The sequence below is a fragment of the Amia ocellicauda genome, chromosome 6, assembly GCF_036373705.1.
Source record: "Amia ocellicauda isolate fAmiCal2 chromosome 6, fAmiCal2.hap1, whole genome shotgun sequence".
Taxonomy (NCBI): domain Eukaryota; kingdom Metazoa; phylum Chordata; class Actinopteri; order Amiiformes; family Amiidae; genus Amia; species Amia ocellicauda.
This window is the reverse complement of record NC_089855.1, coordinates 10,832,130-10,859,164: the sequence shown is the minus strand read 5'-3', so window position 1 is coordinate 10,859,164 and position 27,035 is coordinate 10,832,130. Positions and strand designations below refer to the sequence as shown.

The 27,035-nt window shown below is 37.3% G+C and overlaps 2 protein-coding genes across 2 annotated transcripts in view; one reads left to right on the top strand and one right to left on the bottom strand.

The window, feature by feature from the left end:
• tmem131 (transmembrane protein 131) overlaps positions 1-20,707 on the bottom strand; it is a 41,364-nt gene extending 20,657 nt beyond the window's left edge. The window contains exons 1-4 of the mRNA XM_066706106.1: positions 20,565-20,707; positions 12,079-12,140; positions 10,015-10,055; positions 2,391-2,459 (exon numbers count right to left, since the gene is read on the bottom strand). Of these exons, the coding sequence (XP_066562203.1) occupies positions 2,391-2,459; positions 10,015-10,055; positions 12,079-12,140; positions 20,565-20,688 (296 nt within the window). The 5' untranslated portion in view covers positions 20,689-20,707. The remainder of the gene's footprint in view (positions 1-2,390; positions 2,460-10,014; positions 10,056-12,078; positions 12,141-20,564) is intronic.
• A 2,230-nt stretch (positions 20,708-22,937) lies between these two features.
• The window catches only part of LOC136750931 (von Willebrand factor A domain-containing protein 3B), a 40,077-nt gene continuing 35,979 nt past the window's right edge, over positions 22,938-27,035 (top strand). Inside the window, exons 1-6 of the mRNA XM_066706104.1 lie at positions 22,938-23,301; positions 24,316-24,387; positions 25,326-25,565; positions 26,051-26,139; positions 26,370-26,620; positions 26,826-26,985. Of these exons, the coding sequence (XP_066562201.1) occupies positions 24,348-24,387; positions 25,326-25,565; positions 26,051-26,139; positions 26,370-26,620; positions 26,826-26,985 (780 nt within the window). The 5' untranslated portion in view covers positions 22,938-23,301; positions 24,316-24,347. The remainder of the gene's footprint in view (positions 23,302-24,315; positions 24,388-25,325; positions 25,566-26,050; positions 26,140-26,369; positions 26,621-26,825; positions 26,986-27,035) is intronic.

The window sequence follows — 27,035 nt, the reverse complement described above, 5'->3', positions numbered from 1 at the left end:
TTACATCTGCCCTATCAAAGCAATAGTGGAAAAATAACCCCAAACCAACCACATCTTCCCTAATACTCACACTACATAGGATATAGGCCAATATATGTGCTTGTGCATTCTTTTTTTAGGAATTTAACATGTACATATGCATGTGTGGATGTATTCATGGTAAAGCAGGATCAAAGACTTTAAACAAAATCACACATTTTGAAAATCCACCACATTTATAGTGGAAGAGTTTGAATATGTAGCTTTAAATTTATGGTTTGATTTTTATTTATTTATTAAGACGAAAAAAACAAAAACACTTGGTTTGATTTAAAACCATTTCTGATAATTTTGAATCCTAAATTTCATAGCACATTCTTCGATGGATATTCCCTAATACCAGTTCTTAGAATGACATTTAAAATGTTCTCATCCTTAAAAGATGTGATTAAAATTACATTGAGCTAGGCTCTATTGTTCAAGACCTCATTTAAAGATTTGCAAACACAGATGTGATTTACAGATTTAAAAGTACAGAGTAGTTGAGGACTACTATCTTTCAAAAATATTACAAAATATGTACTTATGTACTATGGCGTGCAAAGAACACACAAAGCCACAGACTTAATTAAAAAACTATTTTTATTCAGAAACAAAACATCACTTTTTAAATTCCTTATGTCATTCCAAAACGGAAATGATATCAGAGCCAACGTTTTGGAATACTGAAGTGATGCTTAAATAAGAATTGATCAATGGTTGAATCCATTAATAGAGCTTTTTATACCGATGCTGACTAAGCACAAAAGCAGGCTTACGGTTTTTTTTTTCTTAAGCATAAATTGGAGAAGTTTTAGTGTTTTTCATGCTTCACTCATAGTGCAGAACATCCGTTTAAAACCACAAGCACCATATAAAACACTCTGCTTGAGCACTGCAGGTAAATCTACTTATCTTTCAAAAAATAACAAAACAAAAATAACAGTGAACTTAACAACCCATTAAAGTCAGAACAAGATTAGAATTAAATAAGTAATATTCCGGAAATATCAATTTGCATCAACTATAACTGAAAACTAAGCACTTTCCTCAAATAAGAAAGCAACTGAACATTAGTGAAAGCACAGATAATGTATTATACACAACCACTCGTTGGAGGCAATAATATAGAGGTTACACATTTATTATCACAAACCATCTTTTCAGAGATCTTGTGGAAAGGCTCTAATTATAAGAATGTACTTTGGTTTAAAATATATTTAATTTAATATAAATGTAGTCACTTTCTTAAATAAAGGATTTAAGTATGTTGGGGGGAGATAATGCAGTGTATGCATTTTAAAAACTGCATACCATTTTTGCCAACTACCTATTAAAAGCTTTGCATTGTACTTTTCCATCACAATGTCAAGATCCCAGAGAATCGAAGGATCAAAGTAATGATATGACATCATTGTTGTCAAGCAAGGTGGAACCATCCTGGCCTTACAACTGTACATTATTTTGTTTTTGAGGAAATCCAGGGAATTCAGATAACTACTGAAAGATTGGATACAAATACTGATCAGCAGCTCGGAGTTTCAGTTAAATGAAGATAATGCGATTAACAACTGATTTTACTTTTAATTTATTTGATATTAAGGATTTTAATATCAGTATTCCAGCACAAGGATACACTGAAATGTATTTCAAATTACAGATATGAAATCAAGAAAGGAATAACAGAACAAGAAGAAATCTCCTTCCTTTACAAACAAACTTAAATCATAGTCTTTCATCCATGGGATTTGCAGACTTAGGCTCTTCTAAGGTATGTTTGTAAAATAAACCAAACCTAAGAGCATACCATAGGATAGCTTTTACAATGTGCATATACTCTATAATGCCATTAATACAAGAAACATTAGAGAGGAAATCCTGCAGTGCCCTTTTATAAATAATATACCTGGTTAATCCCCAACTAAAATGATTAATTGAAGACTATACATATTAGCACAATATGTCTGTTATCCATTGTAAATTCAACCATTGGTAACAAATGCTGAAATTTAATACAAAAATAAAAATGAGAAACATGACAAGGTAAATGAGATTTAACCATGATTCATGTCCAAAAGTTTTCCGCTCAGAGATCAAGCATTCATAATTTGTGTACACACCCACTAACTTAGGATTCAAAACAAAGGTTACCATAAACATACTGCCATCACCCACTCCACACATCCACACCTGAGAGCGGTAATAAGAATTTACTGCTGGTCAAGAATGCTCCAAATGTCACCAGAAATATGAATAACACTGCTCCTTGAATGAAAGAGCAATGTCTAAGGAACATGCAATTCAAGCACAAATAACAATCACTGTGCAGATAATAGGGTGGGGGGGTGGGGTAAGATTGAGAGAGTACTCACTGTTCATGGAAATCCAACATCGGCGGTTCGAACTGTATTGGTCTGCAATTCCCTCGGTGTAGGGATGAACTGTAACAGAAAGGAGGCATCTGAGAGGACAGCAACACTAAAATGTACAGATTTCCCCACATCGTGCGAGCTCTCGTCATGTTTTGCTTCTGACACCCATCTGTTGGCTTCACAGGTGTGAGCTGAGAAGAGGAGCATAGGGGAGGAACCTACCAGACCTGCCTGACAACTACAGGTGTCTGATTGCATTTATTTGGATTTGTTTATTTCCTAACTATTTATAGATATGTTTTTAAATCGTTTCGGTCTCTCGAAGTGCATAGTGAAATACGGAAGTTATTAGTTGCATTTAGATGTCGGTGCACCTTGCATGCCGTGAACATTTACTACTGGCCCCCCTCTCACTCAACAATAAATCGCTATCCCCACCCTCCACAAGATCAACAAGCAAGAATACTTCTCAGCAAATGTTGCTCTCACACCGATTGACTCGTTTACTATTAGTCTGAATGCAAGAAGAATTTAGCAGGGTTTCAACTTTTGTTGGATACAAATATTAACCCGTGAGAAGAGGAGCCCCTACCCTTTAGAATGTGCTTAAACAAGTCTAAATTGATGCCGTAAAGAAAGATGCATAATTAGTCAATCTACTGGACAACTGGCGCTCCAGGTTTTCCCAGAATTACTGAGTGCACTGTGCTGAAGCTTGGGTATATAGATTACTTCCTTCAGGCATATTCATCAGGAGTATATGAGGGGAGGGGGGATGCTACAGTATATAGCCATGAACCAGCTGGATACCATATATGGGAGCCGAACACACCCCTTATAGAAAGTAAATACAATATTTTTTAAATAGGTAGTTTTGACACTTGCAAAACACTTGTCTGATGCTTGCCAATTCCTCTTTTTCCTCTTTGTAGAAAAACAATGCAATTGAATTACAGTCTCTGATTTGGAGAGCCTCAATTGTTATGAGATTAAAGCATTAATGCTATTGTGACTCATGGAAAGTATTCTTTATATTGTAAAACACACTTAACATAACTTCAAGGTGATTCACTGTATATGACAAAATACATCCTCATTGAATTAGAAAATTATTTGTCCCCAAAACACACATTTTCTCAAATCAATAAACAATTTTCTGCATAAATAAAGCTTAGTGTTGTGTACAGTCAGAAAGACAATGCTGGCATTCAGCCCTGTATGTTTTAGATATTTTCTCACCAGATATTTGTTCTATACATTTACGTTGAACCTTGAGTGTGAAAATATTAGGTAGGCGGCTATCAAAAATGTAAAAAGTGACTACATGATCTGATGCAAAGATATTGAGTTACTCTGTTATAAGGAATGTTTAAATAACAAATGTTACACAGATTGATAGGGTAGATACAAAAATTAAATACACCAAGACTACAAATAGAAGTGGCATCAAGATGGGTAATTCTTAACCCGATGGCGAGACCAAACAATTACTCCCCAATGACTTCGGCCAATCTGTTGACCACTCAAATATCTAATTTAATCTTGTCCCATTTTAAAGAAACTTATCATCCGATTTGTTTAGTTCAGACAGTGTTTCTCCACAGTTTATCCTTTCCTCAAGGGTCAGACTGCTTGGGGTCACTCCCTCATCAGTGTTGCCCCTCAGTGCTGTGGCTGCCCATGAGCATTAGAAGTGCCCAGTCTTGGAACATTTCAATGCCTCCTTAATACATATCTGTTTAGATTATACATGGAGACTAAATAATACTGCTCTATGACTTAAATTATATTCACTGTAAGATTGTGGCTGTATAGAACATTGCATATCAGTGAATAATAAACCATGCAAGTGGCCTTGGATAAATGGTGCCTGCTGAATAACTTGGTTTTACAGCAATACTTACAATGATTAATTATTAACATTACAGTGGCCTACTTGGATCACTGTCCAACGTAAATTGGAAAAAGGGGTTGAATACTTGCAAAAGTATGTAACAGGAACAAGTATCCTGGCAGCAATTAAAAACAATGGTATAAGGACCCCCCAAACACATTTCGTTAATATAATTTATATTTCGTAAACATAATTCACATTTTATCCCATGAAATGCATACGTATTCCATGCTTGGCAATTTTGGACGAACGGTAAAATGTACTTTGCTTTCCGGGGACGGAATGAACAATTAGCATTCATGATCAAACAGGTGATTGATCAAGGCATTGATCCAGAGACCCGGGTTTGCAACGTGATCAGGATTTAATTCCAAAGGAAAGTTAGAAACTTGCTCAGAGCTATATCGGATGCAAATCTAATACAATACATAATGATAATAATGAATGTGATGAGTAGAAAATAACGCGTTTCACCAATCAACATGATTATAAATCTTTCACAATTACTAATTTGATTACAAAGCCCATATTGGTCGGCTATATTCAGTTATAGTAATCACAAATAGCGAGTCTGGCGGTTGGAGAGGAACGTAGTTATAGCTCATTCATTTTGAGGAGTTTAACAGCTGAAATGCCATATATGTAATTAATTCAAATATTTAGGAACATACGAACATATGCAGGAGATCGATGTTTTATATACATTTGTTATAGTTTGGTTTTATAAAACAGCAGGTTATGCTTTTTAGAAAACCAAAAAACACTCGAACTAAACAACTTGCTACATTAAAAGTACCTGGTCTTAACAGACAAGCTCTATAGACTTGAATACTTCTGCTTTTGAATTGAGTTTAATTTCCTGCCCGCATCCAAATAAGGGACTTCAAAATCAGACTACACAAATGAACTGCAATTTCAGCACTTCCAGTAAAACAGTTAGACATTAACAACATTCACAACCTGACCCATTTAAAAATGCTAAAATGTATTCACAGAGAAAGAAAAAGCTTACAATTCTTGGATAATAAGGAAAAGCAAGCTTGAATGCATGCATGTATGGCAGGCTTTGAGATGGGGCTGAAGGAAAATAAACAAATGGATTCACCAGACAGGAAGAGAATGAGCATACTTAATGAGCAGCAGCATTGCTCTGGCATAAAAGTAGGCATGATACTATAAGTGGGTGTATTAAGCCTAGTTTTGAAGTGGTTTACATTTATAAAGTTGGTGGATGTTGTAGATCTTATGATTTGCAGGTTAGAATTGCCTGGATTGACACACTTTCTGGATATTATTGGTGCAAAACTACAGACACACAAAAAGAAAGCTAAGGTACAAACTGAATTTGCTCATCAACATGTATGATAAGTTAATGCTTTATATTTTATACACACTTAATGAGGGCTGTAGCTTTCATATCTAATTGCCAATATATGACTTGGGAGGAAGCAGTATTGAAGCACGGAAAACATGTACAAAGTCCCTTAGTCAGCAATTTATTATAAAACACAAAAAGGTTTAGAACCAGACATTTCATGACAGATTCTGAGAATTGCATCTCTGTTCCCCACCTCTAGGGTACTCATAGCCATCTCTAGCAGTACTATAAGTGGTCAGTTATCACTAAAATAATAACAGCAAGAATGAACATAGCAGCAAGCAGTAATTATCTGTGGCCTAGCAAACATGGCATAGTAGTACACAAACAAAGCAATGCGTGTCATTTGAGTGGTCTGAAAAGTATATTGCATTGTATGATATACAATATTACAACAGATGCAAATGGAGTGCAACTACAAGGTCTTGGGACCTTGAGAAATCCTGACGATAGTAGCAATTTTTGGCTCCACCAGACAGGATGAGTTTTGATCGTATGTGCGGCCAGAGCGAGGTTGAAAGAGCACCGGACTTGTGCCATGCACACACAGTTTCAGTGCAGTGGGTCTTACGGTTCTGAAGAAGTATTTACTGAAAGATACACCCACCCAAAAATGTCACTTAATTTGAACAAGTCTCAATCTAGGCCATAAGCCTGTGTTTATAAGTTTTCACAAATGTCTGTAACTCAACATGACAGCCATACCATGTCACCTATGTCAACATAGAAAAAGATCCCTTAGGTGTTTACAAGTGTGGCAAGTCCCATGACTTTGAAGCACTGGTGTTGGTTTAGGAGGCTTTCTGCAAGAAGAAAAAAGAAAGTCCTAACAGAAACAGGTGTCCAGGCCACCTTATAATTATAATTTAAAAAACAATATAAATCAACCACTTTCTTTCTTTCTTCAGCTGTAATACTATTTGCATGGTAGATTCAAAAACAGTCACCATTTCCTCTATGGGTTTACCAGTAAGCAGAACTGAAAACAGTGTTTATGCAGTAATTGACACTACGTGCAGTATTAATCCACTGGAGAATTAAAATCAGAAAGTAAACTTTCACCATTGACACCATTTCCTTGTGCTAGGCCATCAAGTGATAGAGTGCTTTCGGTACAGTGAAGAGCACATGTTCAACAGAGTCAGGTGGACCTTTTGCCAGATAAATAAAACTAGGAAAAAAAGATTCACTTAAATTACAGCCATAACATACATTTTAAATCCCATGAGAAACTACATCAATAAGATCAACAGTTTTTCATAAATTGTTCTTCGTCTAGCTGCAGTGTGATTTTGTACAGCACCAGAAAGTTACCAAAAAAAAAACACTTTCTTCAACCACAATAGCAAATGTCATCCAGAGTCACTTCTAAATGATGACAGACAAGGTATGAACAGGCAGTTTTAGCTGGATTTCACAAACCTAAAACAAAGTTAAAATACACACACACTTTCAACTCTACAGCCACCTGAATTCTGGTTTTTATTTTTGTAAAAAATAAAAAAGTAAACATTACACTATAAATGGTTTGAACAGTTGTCCTGGATATTTGCTTATTCACTACAATCACTTTTGCTGCATCAATCTTATTTCAGGTCCTTACACGATAGCTGCAACATAATGATTAATAGTCATGGTCACGTCATTCCTTTGGTTCGAGCCAACACAGCAGGGTGATCGACACACCTGTCCTGACAACAATAAGGACTTCATGTCTATTTGAAATGCCTAAGAGTCCAGGTAATTACAATTGAATAATACTTTGCCTATAAAAATATAGAACATTTAATTTTCTGTAGTGTGTGTATCAGTACATGAATTTAAGAGTTTGCCCCAGAAGAATCATATCCTTTGTACATCAAAAATGATTAGGCATAATTCTGTGATATAAAATAAATTACTTTCTTAAAGTGATGCAGCAAGGTCCTAGAACCAACTATTTTATATGTAAGTCTCTTCTCATCTAAAGCAGTGTTTCAAACAGTATGACTGTATGACAGCTGAGGCAGTAGCTTTAAGCATTTGCATTTGCGTTCCCCCCCTCACTTGCTCCATTTCCTCTTACAGGTCTGTGCAATTCTCGGTTTGGTTTTTAAAACTCGGCTCTTCAAAATGATTTTACAAAGCTGAATGACAGACAATGAAAGTGAGATGGGTTTCAGGGTGCATGGTAAAGGGCTTCAGAAGTATTTTTTAAATAGCACTTTTCCAGGAAGTTATGACATGTAACCTAAACAGAAGGACTCGTTCAATAACAGGATGTAACATGAGAATGAGAAGAAAAAAAACACAACACAAGCTAGACAGTATCTTGGGAAATCTAGACTCATATCTCAACAATCATAACTACACTACCTATTTCCCATTGCAAACAAAAATGGTCTAAAGTCCTGCATATTATGCTACGCAGTACAACCGAAACTTCGTACTGTCAGAATATGTGGAAATGTGGAAAAAGTCAGGAAACCTTCCAGTAAATCAGAGACTTCCAAAGAACACTGACAATTCTGCCTTTCAACAAATACAAAAAAGAAAAAAAAAAAAAAAAAAAAGCTTAAAAAGACTTGATTTTACTTTTTTTTTTGTTTCTAGAGCCGAGAGCTGTCTCATGGTTTTGGTATGTCTGTTGTAGGGTGTGCCAAGGTAGAGGATGACACTACAGAGGAGTAAACACGCTACCCTGATTGACCAATCTCAGGAAGCCACTTAGCAAGTAAGTGTTAATATAACACCCATGTCAGTAACTTGGAGAAACTCTATTGGATGAGAAAATGAATGAGAGGCACAGATCTATGCAGTTAAACTTGCTTCTGGAATTTGAAAAAAAAAAAAAAAAAAAAAGACCTCTCTCTCTACTCCTACATGTGCATACATTGCCCTTGGCCACTTACCAAATTTCTCAAATGGCTTTTATTTTACATGAAGTCAGAATCCTTCACGTATAAATATAAGAGTATAAAAAGAAAATAATGTAAATATTTGGCAGCCAGGGAACCCTTGCGACATTCTTTCATGCCAAAAGCTTGATTATTTACTTAAGGAAAGATAGGATTTACTGTTTATTGTGCTATAAAGCAAATTACACTCACAGTAAATTGACTTTAAAAGTAAATACACAGTGCAGGAGGGAACCTAATCTGCTATTTTTGTAGTGTTCAATATCCTGTGAGATAATCATTATAATTCACAATATATGTTATACCTTTGGAAAGCCAGTCCTGAAATTTTAAGGTTAAAGGCTCGACAAAGTACGTTAGAGACTTATTTGCAAAAACTGTACAGGGCTTCTACTACCAAATTTGAAATGGTGTTATTTTAATTGACAGGAAACTCCTAAACTACATACAAATTATGCATTTATTATAGCATGAAATATGGTGGGACAACAAATTGAACGTGCATGTTGAAAGCCGTCAAATTAAAATGTACAATAACTTTAATTTTAATTAAACTGTGCATTTCTAAATCAACCCAAAATAGCCACAGACAGTACACAGTCATGCTAGCCTTTCCTATTCTCTGCAACTGCAAACAGCAAAGCGTCTCAGGGCTGATGCCTCCCACTCACAACTTCTGCTTTAATGGGTACTAGGGCACCAAAAGGGGACAAAACCAATGCAAGTCTTAGTGACTGAAGAGCACATTCACCAGGGATACAAGGTAGATAAGGATGTATAGTGATAAAGTGGTTGGCAAAACAGGCATGTAGAATCAACCGCTGAATTTATATTCCACACACCCCCGACACAGTGTCCACTGTTATCTTTCAGGACTCTGGACCCGAGCTTGTTGGAATGACACTTAACCAATGGAAGCAAGCAATAATGATTCTCCTCTCACTCACTAGTCTATAGATCCCAGCATTTCAAAGTACTGCTCTTCCTGGTACTGGAAATAGCACAGCAACCCTCGCACTGTTTGTAAACAGATCCGGACTGCCCTGCACTCTACAGGCCAACGGTTAACCAATCACAGACGATCTACTGCAGTAGTTACAGCCCGCCCCTCACATAGACTGCCCCAGATGACAGATTCCTCACCTAAATCAAGATGGCATGTTACCGGTGGGGGCATTTGAAATATGAAGGGTATTACAGAACCTTGCAATAGTGTTCAAGTAATTTAGCTGTACTATTTATTTGCATAGATCAACCTTATTTACCTTGTACAGTCATTGTCTTGGACATGCAGAACATACTACACAATACTCTAGGAGCACAGTGAACCAGCAATAGTTAACCGACTATGTGGATGAAAACAATACTTCCACTAATATAAGGAAGATGATTTTTAAATTATACAAAAGGTAACCGCAGTGTATTGTAGGAAGTTTGTGAAAGACAAGTACTTACCTTTTTTGATGATATGAACTGAGGTCCATTTCAGACTCTGTCTGTAAAGAAACAAAAACATTGGCATTAAGTAGGTTACATAACTCTTTTCCAAAGTTTTACTGCAGGTTCAGATTTACTTCAGCTGAACATGTAACTGTATTCACTATTGTTTTAAACAAGTTTTTAATAGGACTAAACCTAAACTTTTGTTTTTCCATGATTACCAAAGTCAAAAGGAGGAAATAATTTGAGCTCTTCTAATTGCAAAATCTTACGTTTGGATATTTTAATTTACTTCACATCTCCATAAAAGTAAAAAGCAAATCTCAGCAGTTGTACATTTTCAGTTTAGAAGATAATAACTAATATCCATTTGTACAACCTTTAAGTTAAAAGGTTATACCAACAAATAATGAGACAACCTATGTTCTATTTAAAACTATTTCTGTTGGGGAAAAAGGTTAAATACCCATTTAATTTCAAGTGCAAGAAAGCTGGTTAGAGTCTTAAACTTAGTCCTGAAGATGACTTCTGGGATGAACTAGAATGAATGGCTCATCAGGAAGACACCTTGAACTACAAATCTGTACAGCCGCAGGAACGGGACAGCAGATTTCCACCCAAGTATTAGAAATATTGTAGTACACAGGGTGGAGCTACACCCCTATTATGTATTCATATTTTGTATATGATCACAATAACGCTGGAAAAAGTGCAAGTGAAATAAAGCAATGCAGACTATTATTGGGTGTAGAAGGAGTATTGCAAATTAGCAATTCATATTTCTTGCAGCTTGGCATACTAAGCAGGTTTGTGATTCTGCTTAGATGCTTTCAGCAACAAATACATAGTTAGATTTAATGCACAATTGCAGTTTTCTTCCATTCGGCCTTGAGAAGTTCTTTTGAGCACTCCCCCGTTCCCTTATTTTACAATAAGATGTTACATGGTAATCAAAACAATACATTAATAAATGGAAGATAAACTAGTCCTTTACACTGATTCTTTTTAGCCCATCCTTTCAAATCACTTTTTAGGAGTCAATATTACATTTTAATTTCAAAAGTGGAACCTTTCAGTGCAGACAAACATCCATAAGCACCAGTTTGTGTATTGCAGTATTGTGTGTGTATGCTGGATAACTAAATCAGTAAGAAAATGCCTCCCTAATCAAATTACTTTGTATGATGCAATCTATCAATGTTACTTTAGCCCAGCTTGAGGAAAGGATTCTCCGCAGCTCCCTGGGTATGCAATGCTACACACACCTAAACAAAGCAGGAATACGCAGCACCGACAGGCGAGAGGGGGAATAAAAAGTCGATGACCCTGAGAAGAGTTAAATTTCAGTCCTGTGTGAGGTATGTGTGCTGCAGTGCAAGCTGTGGAGCTGCTGCCAACTGCAGAACTCTCTCCAGAGACAGCGATCGAGTTCTCCCCATTTGCAGAAGCCTATTTCTGCTACATTATAAGCACACTGTAAAGTAGTACACTTGGATCAGGGCTTCTCGGTTATGATCAACATGTCAGCATTACTTTATTCCCTTGAGTTTTCAAAGATTACAACCCCCCCCACCTTCCCCTCTTACACCCTGAGCTCAGGGACCAGTCTCTTGGCATGTATGGTTCATTGCTCATTTATTGCCGAGAGGCTGTAAGCCCTTGTCAGTGTAACTGTGATGATGGCTCTAATCCATGCCAAGGCTGCAAATTATTAAACAAAAATACAAATACATGCCGTCTTATATCTTATCCTCACCTAGGCCTATGTGGCATTCAGTACTTCCAGAGAGTGACCCTCTGGGATCTACACATGCTCAGTGTGAGAAGCTATATATGCCTAGCTTTCTCCAGCCAATGGATCAGCATTAACGAAGTAGCAACACTACTTTAATTCTGTGTATGTTCAAAGCTTTAAAATAGTGATATACCAACTAGTTGGCAGTCTGTCAGTCTGGACCCAGGGAATATGGAGCACCACATTTATACTAAGTTGTGTCTGGAAAAGCTTTAAAGATCACATCATGGCCTTCCACTCAGAAAAAAGAACAGACACTGTACAAAACTAGAGATTCATCTTACCTGCAAGATGCCTCCTTCACCAAACCGCAGTACCTCTAAAATGGTATCTGATTGAATGAATGCTGAAAAGACAAATTAAAAATCTCTCATTAGACTAACATGCAAGTTAATCAGAAGGAGAATTCTGCAATGTATTTGCTTGCTTACTACATCAACACTGGGGGTGTTAAAGACCATCTATGTTAAAGGAAAGTTTGTGGGGATGACAATTTTTTATCAATGAAAATCTCTGCCAAACCTTCTGAAGCTCATTTGACCTCAATCTTAAGAAAACAAACAATGGCCAAATAACCTAGTCTACCAAACTGCAACAGATTCAAAGTAAAGGGATTGATTTTAAGCAACTCAGGAAACGGTTAAAAAGAACAAGATGCATATAAAGATTTTGTAGCTTGTTTGCTGTCTGACACTTGTACAGTGCCAGTTTCTGTCAGAAGAGGAAGTATTGATCAGGACAGAGAACCTTCATTTAAAACAAAACACTCATGAATTATAGCCTCCAGAATTTCTATAACCATCACACAGTTAACCATCAGGTGGTTGTTGAAAATAAAAAAAGGATTTGGTTAAAATAAGTACTGTAGTAAATTACATGTTTACCCATAAAGATGGTGAATTAGAGATTCAATTGTACTGTATAAGGAAGGGAAAAATGCATAACACAAACATCTGAATTGTAAAATATTTTGATTTTGGTCACCCCATGCATTACATTTCAGGTGTAAGCAATCACCATCAAAATCACACACTAAGTAGTTTAACAGTGTGGACAATGGTGGACAATGGTGTGTATATTTAAATTGTGGCACTGACACAACAGAAATGTGAAAAGTCCAAAGGGGTGTAGACTTTCTATACATACTGTATGGTCCCGATGTTTGGGTTATGTTTTAGTGAACTACTCTCCTATTCTGCCTCCTCTTACAGGAATACGAACTATTCAAATATTCATGCACAGAACACTACAATGTGGGGAACAATCCACTACATGGCATTGAAAAATCAATTTTCTCAAATGAATACATTTAGATTTACAGCCATACTATAGCAAAATGAAGGACAACTAAAGTACCAACCCTTTACAAACCAGCATTACAGAAGATATTATATCCAGCCTCCTCATGACGCTCACAACTCTATTATTAGGTGGCAGTGTCATGCTAGTGGGGTTTAACAGTTTACAGTAGCAGTGCCAGGTCAAGTGTCTTTGCTCAATACTGAGCTTGTACTGCAATAGGGGATTGAAATGCTAATGCTGATGCTATCAGAGAGATTGTAAAGGAAGTAGTCAATTATAACAAAACAAATGTTTTGACCATTTATGAAAAGTTGCCCTGGCGTTTATAACTTTGTAATAGCCCAGCTATGGACAGGTTTCATATTTATGAAGTACTGTGCCACACTGCCACCTCTACCAAATGAATCCTACACTATGAAATAAAGTATCTTTGTAAAAGCTATTTGAAATAATTAAATATTATGTATACATGACACAAAGGAGCATAGAAAGATGTATGCTTGGAATTTCAAGAGATGCATGAAAGATAAGAATAGATCCGAGCACAAACCAAAGTATGTGACATCATTGAAAATGCTAAAATGGCAATGGGCAGTACAGGATATGAGGAGCAGATCAAAGATGGACGAATTAAATGAATACCAAGAGATTACAAAAATACCTAGAAGACAACCACATATAAGATGGTGCTCAATATAGGCTGAAGATGATAGTTCGATAGCTCCAGCTCAAGAGAGAAATATACATACACATATACACACCCACCCTTTGTTATCTCAATGGCGTTAGGGGGGCCATGATGTAGCGAGAGACAAGGAGGGGGTTCACAAAAACAGTATAGCCAACAATTTTTTTTGCAGGTCTCAGAAGTAAAACAGGCAGCAATCCATCTACAAATAGAAATGAACAGTAGGCTTATACAGTGACCAGTGTAGCCGTAATTATGTACGGTTAATCTTTAAATTATGCACTATTCCTTTCAGACAAGAACATGTAATCACTATATACAGTAGAGTAGGGCAAAAAGTCAAAAGGAAGTGTATTTTATAACACACACCTACATAAATCAAATATCATTACAGATCAATCTCTTGTTACTGCTTGGCTTGGAGAGAAAAACAAAAAAATCTTAAATGCAAAAGCTATTGATATTTATTTCCCCAAATCAATCTGCTTTGATGAAGGGTGATCATTGATCAAACAAAACCAAGCATGGCAACACATTTTGCAATCCATTCCACCAAACAATACAAAAACGCAATGTAAAGTACATCCATCTGTGAAAGGCGTGGAATAATGTAGCCCTGGTCAGCTGCAAAGAAACCAAATTTAACACAGGTGGCATAAACCTACTTCAAGTACAAGTGTAGGGGGATCAATATTTAGCGTGATTAGGTTGTTGTTCTTAATTACAAGACACTTATAGCGTAAACTATTTTCCCTCCCTCTCTTTATTTCACTGCCAACTGGGACAAGCACTCACGGGTGCCATTTCGGTGGCTCAGAAGGACTAGACATCTCAGGGAGCCTCTCGCCTAGGCCTGCGCATCCCTTTTCTCCCAAACTCAAACCACATGACCATGCAGACCTTTCTGGGCCACTGAAGCTCAAAAGTCCCCATAAAGCCCAGCCAATCCCCTCTTGACCCGACTTGTCAACTGGTTAATGAAGGCTGCGATGACACACTGGTGTGAAGCCACAGCAGTGACCCAGCATCATGAGATAGAAAGTGTTCTCCATCTCGTTTCATGGGAGTCATACAGCACAGGACATGGCAGTGGGCTCTCCAGCTGTGCGGAAGGCAGTCTGCAGGGGATATAAGCAAGGCGTGTCTTACAGAAACAAAAAATAAAATAAAACCTTTAGGAAATGATAGCTTGCTTGTTCCAACTTCCATTACAGATCTCTTTCTCTCCCCAAAAGAGGACATGAACTGAGACAAAGGGAAATGGAGCAGCTTGTTTTAAAACTCTCCAAGGTGGCAAAAAAACACACATTAATATATATCCTCAATACAAGTGCAGGCATTACTATAATGAGTTAGAAACCAGAAAGGTAAGAATTAGCCTATCGCATCTTTGCTTTTTAAAAGATAGCAAACAATGTCTCAGCAAGGAGGTTATGAAGATATACCAATAAAATAAGCTAATTTGGATTCTGTCATCTGCTTTATTAAACCAAATCAAGATTAATTTTATAATCCATGTATATTTTGATGAAGGAACAAGGTCCACAAGAAGCAAACACCACCCTTTAGAGCCTTAAATCAGGTTACTTGTTCTATTCACTTTCACAAATCAAGCCATAAGTCTGGTAACTCAGGAAGTTTCCGGCACAAAGTGTTGAAACATGCGTTTCAGTATTACACAGTGTGAAATTGCATACTGCATCTCTGAAATGATTCCATGAAGCCCGGAGTGTTGTACAGTCCTTACAGACTATTTCTAAATTAAATCATTATTTCCCATGTCCAGGCCTCAACTTATAGACCTCTCGTTTAGAAACGAGGTCAGAATGATGAAGATAACCTTTTTTATTTTTAAGGAAGCAAATTTGTTAAATGTATTTCTTGGATTGCAGCAGTGTATGTAATATTACATAGTCTTGACTAATTGATTTATGGAGTGTATCAGTACAGTACATTCTGCTCTGAACAATTAAAGTAAACCGGAAAAAAAACATGCCAAAGCTTTTCAGAGCATGTTTGAGCTGGCAGCAAAGGCCAATCTAACTAAATCACAGCTACATAAAATACTACGGATGACTGATGAATAAGACACTTAGCAGTAGTCGTAGAGGCTGAATCATCTATGCCTTTAATGTCCTCTGAATAAAGGGTTTTCATACACTATTTTAATCCTTATGATATATGTATATATACATTAGATCATCATTACATTCACGGACACCACATAAAACCAAAGTGCAGTTATGCCATCACATACCAACAAATAAGATATTAGAAGGAAATTTCTAATATTAAATCAATTGTTTCTTCAGTCCATGAGCCATCACTTTGGTGTTTACCACTTTTGTGTAAATCAGAAGATTAAACGCTGCTAGATCTGCAGTTGTTTGAGAAACACACAGACTTGCTTGCGGATTGCCTAGCCAATGCCTCCACAGCCAAGCCTGGCACAGCTTGGCCAATTGTGAATGCCAGTCTGGGAAGTCACAGATAATACCAGGAAAGGCCTGCCCAGGATTAAACACCTGTCCCCATCCTCCCTAAAGAGCACATCCTGCTCTCTGGGTGGAGGGTTTTAAATTCACTCTGGATGCAGATAAGGGACATTTATGGAGTTGCAGAGCATAGGATGCATCTCTAAACATCACATAAAGGGATCCATCAGTTTGCACTTTCCACACTGTTTTTGACACTATTCGAGAGAGGAAAGGAAGTTTTAAACTTGTAGTTGGGCATTTCACCCTAAGCAGAAACACTCTGCTACTCCAGATCAAACACACACAGGAAACATGAGGCGATAGGTCTATGATAAGCCAGACATCCTTATTACTTATTACTTTTGGTCTTATTCTAGAATGCTTGCTTTATTGCTAAAAGGAGAAGAGAGCAATGCACAAAACACTACAGCCTTGCATGCAAATGTATATTATTCAAAGGGATCTTTCCATTATGAACAACATATTTGCATAAATCTTCCAAGGTTGGGCCTTTCTGAAAAAGTAGTCTGAAAGGGAAAATAAACAAACAAAACCAAGACTTTGGATTCGTATTGGAATCTCCCCCAAAAGTGTCATTTTATTCAGAACTCATGGAGACACTTTTCAGCACTTGCTGTCTTTTCCACAGGCTTCTCTTCACCTCGGAGAAGTTTAAAACCAAGAAATGCTGTTTCTGCATGTTGAGCACATGTCAGCTACCCCCCTCTGATGCCTGCAAAAGCCACCCAATAAAACCATTTCCTGGGCTTCCCTCAAACAGATTCCATGACTAGAATAGACTCCAAGCCCACAGACCAGGATCACTGATCTCATCCACATAGTATGTAACTGTGTATAGTTACCCAACATAAGGTATAATGAGCACCACAATACATTAACTTTTATTCATATACAGAAGTTATATTTTTAACTTGGTGAATATTTCCTTAGGCCTGTTTATTTGTTGGGTCAATATGCATTTTATTCTTAAAGGAATACAATAGTAAAACATTTCTGTATTCATGAGGATACCCACAAAATGAAGTCTCTCAATCCTGTTATGAGTCAGGGGTTTCATGAGGTTTCCTATAAATATGCTGAACAGCTGAACTCTTTGGAAAACTTTAGCTAGGTTAACACGCCAAATGGAAACATGCCTTTTCTCTGTACTCTGCCCATCAAGTAATACATTACAGAATCCTCCACTTTACAAATACAGGTAGTAAAAAGCATCACGTTTAATCCCTGCAAACGGGAAGCTATACAACAAAAAGGTAACTTCATATTAGCATAAACAGAACATCAAACTCTGTAACTGTGGTGTCGAGGGAGGTGTCATTTAGAACTACATGCACCCTGCTCATGTTGCTATAATCAGGTACAACAGTGAATTAGTAAGCATTATTACAAATCTTTGATGATAAAGCTTAAGATTCAAGTCTAGCACATTTCATTTAAGTGCTTCTGTATTTACTTTGCCTTTCTTCAACTTAAAAGGGATGTCACACTTCATGCAAAGCATTAAAACACACACATAAAACAGATCTCTGCAATAATGAGACGAGCAGCTGCCTACAGTAAACACACAGTGCCATACAAACACTGGATTATGGGGTATCTTGGCATTACACAGGGCTGAGTGACACGCTCAACCAGAAGGCAAATATTTGTACCACAAAAGCAGGGTTATGTAAATCCTTTTCTTGATGCAGGAGACAAAAATGTATAAATGAAGGCAATGCATCTTCTTTGTAGAATCATACAACTGTCAGCAATTTAAAGTCCACACGCAGCAAGTGCAATATTATTAAATAAGTGACAAGAGGTTATGACAGTGGTTTGTGATTCATTTATGCTGGAAGAAAAGTTGAATGATAAGCAACCAATATAGACATTACCATAGACACATTTTAACAAAATGCTAGATCAAAGACTTGAAGCTGAAATTTGATGCATACTCCAGGCAAACATAAAAACTAAGAATACTACATAGGTTTAATCCCAGGGTAGCATAATTCATACCAACCCAGCTAATAATTACCACTGTAGATCCTATAAAAAATGTACTGCCAGAATAGCTTCCTCAATTAGTTTTCAGGGCATCTAATGTGCCAGTGCATTATAAGATCCAGGCAGTGCACAAGAGGAGAGCAGCAGAAACAGTTTGGATAGCATATGTCTGGTATGATGAACTGTAACATGTGTAACCATGGGACACTTCATGCAGTGACATTAGTGGTCTCTTCGACAAGGTTCTCCATTCAAACCTGTCTCAAGAGAGGATGGCAGCATATCTAAATACTTTAACACTTAAGAATATGGCAGCGTTTCCTTCGTTTTTTCTTCTATGCATTAAGTCACAGCCTCTTAACGGAACTCTCACCTACACAATCGTTTTAAACTGTCATAGCTAGAAACAAGATCATGTGATCAGAGACCATTCTTTACACATTATTGGCAAGGCATGTGAACACAGAGTGTTTGCACAGTGATTTATGTGGTATTGGGTCACCCTTTTAAAGGCAACACCTGTCACCTGGGCTACTGAATAAACACAAAAAATCTAACAAAATAGGTTGCCAAAACTGCTACTGCACCTAAACAAAAAGAATTAACCTCTGCATTTCTTTCTTTATGAATCCATTTTTAAAAATGCTTTAATTCCACTAGAGATGCAAAAGATGTGCATGAGATTTCCAATTGACTAAAATCATTCATGGTAAACGCACAGGAGTCACAGAAGAGGTTTTTATTGTGGGGATCCAATTTCTTTAATGTGTCATTGGGGGTGGATGAATCTATGCACAGCTTACATTACGCATTTGGCAATCATTATTTCAAATCAAAGCCTGCAATACTTCAAACCGAGTGGGATTTCAAAGGAAGTAGTTCATTTGCACCAATTTTGTTCTGTAACTTCTTGTGACATTGCAGATTTCATGTATCGGAGCTACAAACGTTATGGCACCCAAAACAGTATGCAACTCTACTGAAGTCACTCCCACGATAAAGAAGTGAATCATGTCATTCTTTATTAGCAATACTGTAGAAAGCAGAAGATAAATACAGTTTAATAAAGGACCACCCCAGGATAACATGCACAATTAATAAAGATATGAAATACAGATGTACAATAGGATTTTCTAATACTTCCTCTTTATTTTCATTATGCATTTATAAAGCACCGCCAAGCGAGCACAGCTTGCATCTTCCTGTATTGCATTCCTGTGTGATTATGGTGTATAAAGGCATTTTGCATGCTTTCTAATCAGCACAAAGTCGAAGTTTAGGATTAATAATCAACCAAAAGGTAACGGAGATAGTAGAAAAAGTGTTTCGCCCAGTGCACAGTGATATCAATGTCTACAGGCATGTATCAAAACTGAAAACGTGTCACTTTCCAGTTATTCGTACACAGTGCATCTTTAAATGTCCAACGCATTGGTTAACCCTGAAGTGTGACGGCTGGGATGACAGTCAACAAATGAGTTAGCAATAACACGCTTCATACTTCTGATCGGCTGTTTTTGCAATCGCGAAATACCCCCTCTTATGAAATCTCTCCGTTACAGCACATCCAGAACTTCATTTTGACAACAAGTTAATTTCAAATCAGCAATGTCATGCAGGGTTCAGTTTTCAAACCGTCTTTTATTTGTTAGACATAAGCAGATAAGTTTCTCACCGATACCGTAATCACCCGAGTTTCCGCCATCAATTCCTGCTGTATCTTCATTAAATTCATGTTAGTTATGGCACGCATCTAAAATCATAACCACCAAAACAAAACCGTAAATAAAAACAGTCCGTGCAGAACTCCCAGGCCAAGGAGAAGCCTGCGGCTGGATTAGCAGCCTTAGCCGGCAACAACAGCAAGATTCGCGGACACGAAACGACTAGTGATAGCCGAGGGTTTTTCAACAACTACACACATATAAACCTGGGCGACTGCTGGTGTATTTAAATGGACATTAACAGCCCACTAAAACATTCATTTCGTCCAGCCTGCATATTATATAATTGCACAAGCACTAGTACTATTACCTGCTTTGTGATTAAAAGCATTCCCAGTGCCAGATAGGACATGTTGAGGTATACAAGCTAGGTTTTTAAAACGTGGAAATCGCTGTTTTACGACCCGCTTAAGGGTAGTTCAGATCACACTAGCCTTGACAAACAACCATTTCCAGCCGACCAGCGGGAGCGAAGGAGCCCCAGCTACCGAGCCTAGCACCCCGGACTGGGGGAGAAAGAGTTGAGCTCTCCGCAAAGACGGCGTATTATTATCCGAAAGATCACCCACCTTCTTGGTTGGCCTGTGCCGCATGAAAAAATGCAATAAATAATAACCGCAGGACTCTGAGGCATGTTGTTTTTGTCCCCATTGATACATGAGGGAAAGTCTCAGTTCTCCCCCGTCTCGCCATGCTGCTGTATGGGTATATCAGTATGAAAGAGCTCCGGGGGCCGCCTGGCTCATATAAACAGCGCCACCCCGGGACAGCGGCACCCACCGGCTACAATCGGTACTGCAGCTAGACCGCGCTGAGCACAGCCAGTAATCCCGCTCTCCACATGAGCATTGTTTGGCATGAATCTTTCCTTCCTACAAATTACATAACCCAATTGATTCAAATGCTCATTTCCCATGCCATTACTGGAGATTAAATAAGTGTATGTATTATTATTATCATTATAAATATACATCTTAGCCATCTCCAGCAGTCAGTTCATATTTGTGGACTGTATCTTGCATTGCAGCCCAAACGGATACAGCACACAATACAAACTCAGTGTAGTTAGAATGGCCTGCAACTTTGAGGATCCCTTTTGCGCAGGCTGAGCAGCATATAAATCATGTTTTAAGCAGGCCTACGAAAACAAACCTACTCTCTTGCCATTGCTCAGAAAGCACACTTGTTAGTAGATAATGTGTCAACACCTGTTAGTGCTAAATAAAACAGGAGCCGATTTCCGGAATAGCAGAAATGGACCATCCATTGCTGCTGGTCTTTATAGGGTTTGGAATACACATTCTATGTATTAACTGCCCATCTGAAAAGCAGTTCCCATTTCCACTCATTCCCAACTAAAGATAAGCTATGTATTGTCATTTTGTAGATCTTTTACTTTCCTTGTGTCATATCTATGTTTGCATGTACTTTACTATGCTGTTATTGTGTTTCAAATACATGCATGTGCTGTCACCTTGGTACACATATGATAAGGCAGAGATTCACAATGAATCGGCAGCATAAGTTTGAATAACTGAATACAATTTGCATAGGTTTAGCTCTTCCTTCACAAGCAGTGTTCTACACAATCATCTGCACAGTCGGAAAGCAGTCGAACAGCAGGAACACAGTAATTATTTTGTACCAATTTTTTTCTTGAATTAATAATATTGTCCTTCAGTAAAAAAAGCTATTACAGTCATGATATAAAACTCTGTTTACATCTGTTCATGCTTTTTAACAAGCAGCAAGGCACAGACATTTTGATTTCAGAAATTGTCACTGAAACCTTGGGGTGGTTCAAGGTAGTGTAAATGTTTTTGTAAAAACCTCATGTTAAAAAACAACCAACAATGTGATGACAAACCCTTGCTTCTCACAGACGTCCCCCTATTATTACATGCCAATAATAAGCAGGGAGGGTTGTTTTGGTTAGCTGGAAAATAAATGTAGTTTGTGCTGTATGAAAAACTATCTTACTTGGTTTATAATTAGTTGAACACCCTGTACAAATAAATACAAAATTTAATCCAGTATGAAAATTCTAAGAATTGTGAGGGATAAATCTGAATATCTGTTAGATTAGTTAAATTATTATAAGGTGTATTATGTTTGTCCCTTGAAAACATGTGTGCCTGGTGTTTAACACGCAAATTATATAGAGTAGACATTATTGCCATTTGTCATATCTACACAATAACAAATACATGATGTAACAAAATCAGGACATGAGCAGAAATCATTGAAACCCTAAAGTGAGGCTGTAAGGAACTTCACTGTGGGATTTCAAAATAATTACTGAACTGTTACTGGAATATGTGATATTTGCAGACATCTGTGAATATTTGGGCCTCAAATCCCTGCAGATAATTAAATATTTATTCATGTTTATGTGGCATATTTACTACCAAGACTTACAAAACAAGAACATTTTATGGGTTATGATTTTATTTTTTAAAAGGGTTATTTTATGAAATGGTAAGAAAGTAAAAACCCAATTCTGAATTTAAATCACAATGGACAATATACTCGAGCCCTTTAAGTGTACAGTACTGCATTTGATGTAAGTGGTCTGTCTATCAAATTAGTATTCTGTGCATAGAGCTTGAAGACTGCAGAGTAAAATAATCTACATACAGATGCTTGCCATTCTGTGCCGAAGCCAACAGTGCAAAACCACAAATATAGAGAGCATTTGAAAGCTTATAAGACTGCTCTGCGCAGGTCCTAAAGCTCCCATATCTGGCTTCACAAGCATTCACTGTGGATATATACAAATTAAAAACTAAATCAATCAATCAAGCAAACAAAAACTTCTTTATTGTGTCAGAGTATTAGATTAAATGCACTTTACTATAGTTACAATTACTACTATTCTATTACTATTACTACTGACACTATACATATAGTGTCAATAGTAATAGTAATAGTAGAAAAAAAAATATATATATATCAGCAGCAGCAGCTTATGATGTTTCCAGCTTTTTCAATTTATAGCTTTTTTCCACTTTTTCCATGGCATGCCTGCTAAGTCTATTTTGTCATCTTCCTTATCTATCTTTTCTAATAAGTTATTTGTGTCAAACTTCATAGGAGGTGTTGTGTCTGTGTGTGTGTGTGTGTGTGTGTGAGAGAGAGAGAGAGAGAGAGAGAGAGAGAGAGAGAGAGAGAGAGAAACAAACAATCTGATTGGTTAAAGCTTGGCAACCGATCCGTAGCTACGATAAACAGCAATGGAGCCTGTAAGTATGAGAGAAGTGTGCTGGACGCTATTTGAAAACTAACTGCATTACTGTAACAAGAAAGGTAAATAACTAGCCATCTTCTCCTATATGCATTCCTGATTCGATCTTTAATCATAACGCACAATGGCAATTAAGAGGTGGTTGTCAGGGGTAATCAGGATATTACAGAATATTAAATGCAGTTGTTTGAACACCAACAGCAATACGAGAAACAGATACAATTACCGTTAATGCACAGTGGTAACAAAACCGTTACTTGATTTATGTTGATTTTATGTAATGTTGCATTACAGGTGAGAAAATACAAATCATCAGCCTTAGCTTCCCACAGCAAAGACCTATGGGTTGAAACCCACACAGCTGAACTGTCTGACTTGATAAGCCAGGATTTGTCTCAATATGATTAAAATGCAAGTTGATTGATTCACAACAAACTGTGTTCCTGCACTTGTGTCCATTTCTGTCATACTTATGACTGGAGACATCAGACTATATATAGGCCCTACAGTGTATGGGGAAAACGACTGAATTAGCTACTTTTCGGCTGCTTTATTTGTGTTTGCTGTGGTGGTGACAGTGGGTTGGCATGTAAACACATTCTGAATAACGCAGTGTGGGCAGTGCCACCATTATGAGTTTTTGAAGTGGTTTTGCGGCATAACAGCATCTGTAAGGGAAGAAAGAAAGTGTATTTGTAAAAGAAACAATACATCTCCTACAGAGAGAGAAACAAGTCGTGTTTCCTTTGTAGGAACCTTTAGTCATTAAGAGCCAGGTGAGTGTTATGTGGGGAAAATATTGAATCTACACATTTTTCCCTATGAATGATATTAATCCATTTGACAGCTGTTGCCAGGATGATTTACATGTGCTTTTAATGTAATGAATGACACAAGTGCACTTCACCAAGATGTGCCGAATGAGGAGCAATTTATGGGGCCCTGGCAGAATGAGTTATGTAAAGATGCTATTTATAACATATCCATCTTATCAGTACTAAGTTGTGTCATAAAACTTTTCCTTTGCATTATGTAATTTTTGTGTTACCTTGCTCATGACTTTTATATATTTGCAGGAGTTGGCAGAGACAAACAACTGTCTTTTATAATGACTAGAGACATCTGGAAGATAAATGCCCTGAGTGACAGTAAGTTTCTTCCTATGGCAGTAATTATAGCATAACATAATCCCATTTATACCAACTCTCATCTGAGAGTATGACATGACCAGAGCCTGTATCTCTGTAGAGATTGTTCTCTTACAAATAGAAGGGGGTTGATTGGCATGAGGAATTTAAATGAGTACCAATTAATAAACAAATAATCTAATTCAATTAAGACTCTTATCAACAATCCAGAGGGCTTTTAATCTTGTTACACAAATAAATCTCATTGCCTCAAAGTTCTGACTTAATCTGGGCTTTCATTGATTGTGTTGAAGTATGCACTTTGAATATGTTATCTTCAAAAAAGAAATGGATGTTGAATATATTTTACATTTTTAAGGAAAATTGAAAATGTGAAAACTTGCCAATGGTAAATTTTAATAAAGGCTAAAGATGATGGTAGAATCGGACTGATGGTTACGTTTAGGTTGTTTTTAGAGTATTTGTATGGCACTAAAACAAAGGTGATCAAATAAAGGTTACATTTTGGTGTGGTTTCATTTCATTTATGGTTAGGAAAGCATTTCTACTGAATTAACTTTATTGTGTGTAAATGTATATGGCCTTATCTTCAAATGACAGTTTTGTGGTTTCTACTGTTCTTAGGGTTATACAATAATGTAGGTAGTCTATAGATGAAGTAGCATGGTGTATAGTGTCAGATCTCTCCATTTATTTTCTCTCAATCACATTCGAGAATAAACATTCTGAATATTATTCAGGTGTTTGGCTACTTAATTGTTTGCCTGGGAGTCAATAAAGAAATTAATAAAATCATTTAAAAGTACATTTGGATTTTACTACACAAATCCTACATTTTGGTATACAAATGAGAGAAAGCATTCCTTAACTTTGAAAAGTAGGAAAATATTCAGATCTTTGTTTACATACTTGTCTTGTTTTACTTTGTTTTTACTTAGGTCTAAAGCTTGATTTGAAACACAAGAATGAAGCAGGAGCCCTGGACCGGTATGACCACAGCAGGAGACGTGCTGAGACAGGCGCACAGGGCAGCATGGTGGCGCAGAAGGAAACTCAGTTTGAGCCTGATGTCTGCCCCCTCATCTCCTCTCCGAAGTGGTTGAAGCTTCACGGTCTGAAAGAAAGCAGACTTGCCCTCTACCAAGTCCTCTCACAGATAGGATTCAAACACAGTGAAGGTACAGGCAGGACAAACAAACACAGCCTCTAGGAACAATAAATCCATAGAGTGTTGCAAACGATGAAATAAAGGCTTAATAATTACAATAAATATAGTTTACAAATATGCCACTGCCATTGATTTTCTTTCCTGTATTTCTAGATCGATAGTTCTGTTTGTTATATTTAATCAAAAGCTTTAATGATATTTAAAATAAGTTATTGCTACTTCCTTCCCTTCTTTCTCATGAACTGCAATACAAATATTTACAACAGTTGGATTTTCACTTGAGCAGATGAGTAATGATTAGTACTGGTTAATTTGTATTCACTGGTGACATTATGCTGTTGTATTACAAATGCAAAAGGCATATCAAGTCAGGTAAAATAATATTCAGTGCAAGATGAAGGCAGCATCCGAGAAACATGAACCATGTAGAGACTCGGTCAGACAAATTCCCAGCACTCCCTGCTTTTCTAATTTTTATTTGGATCTTTTTACCAGATTATGTTCACTCATTGAGAAAACCAGTCTCTTCCCAGTATGCAGAAGGCCTGTTCTTACAGTTCATGAAAGATGGCAGTATTTATAATGTAAGTATATATGTCTGAATGTGTTGTGTACAATGCATGAAGAGAGTGATGCAAAATACAAGAAAGCTACGACTGCTCTACCACGGATAACAGTCAGGCTTAGCCTTCGTCCCTGATCCTGTGGCTACTCTCCAAAGTTAACTAGAATACATTAACTAGAATAAGTTAACTAGAACATTCAGTTCATTCTGGTATGGTTTTCTGTACCTGTACTCCATTGTGATTCCCAGCTCACAGCCCGGAGAGACCAGCTCCAGGAGATCACTGAACGGCTGTCCAGGAAGGTCAGTCTGTACCAGCAGAGACTGGACTGGCTGACCAGTGGCAGTCGGCAGCTGTGTGGTGTGATCCAGGAGCGCTCGACCACGCTGGTCCTGAACTTTGGGACCGTGTCCAGTTCTCAGTACGACCTGAGCCGTGACGCTGTGTGTCAGGTCATCAGGGAGCAGGTGTCACAGATTGCAAGATTTAATCTGATTTGGTAAGACAGACTCTAATCTGAACTCTTCCACTGTGAGAATCATCTGTGCCTTTTTCAGAAACGTCACAAAAATGTGGTGTAAAACCTGTTATAAACTAATTCCGAATTAAAAACCCAGCTCTATATATTTTGGACTGCAAAAATGTTTTATTCTTGGCAATTTGTTTGTATTTACTGTTCCTATATGTTGCCTTTACATTTTCAGCTCCTCTCCTGACTTGAAAATGTGGCAGGAACAAGCGGTGCAGACCTCTAAAGCGAACACAGACTCTGCAGTTGAATGGATTTGGACGTTAGAACATAAACCAGCAACGTCTCAGTTCAGCACTGCTGAAGCTTTGCTGAAGGCCATGAGTGATAAAACAGTAAGAGGGAATAGTTATAAATCGATTGTCAACCACATTCTCTTTAGAAA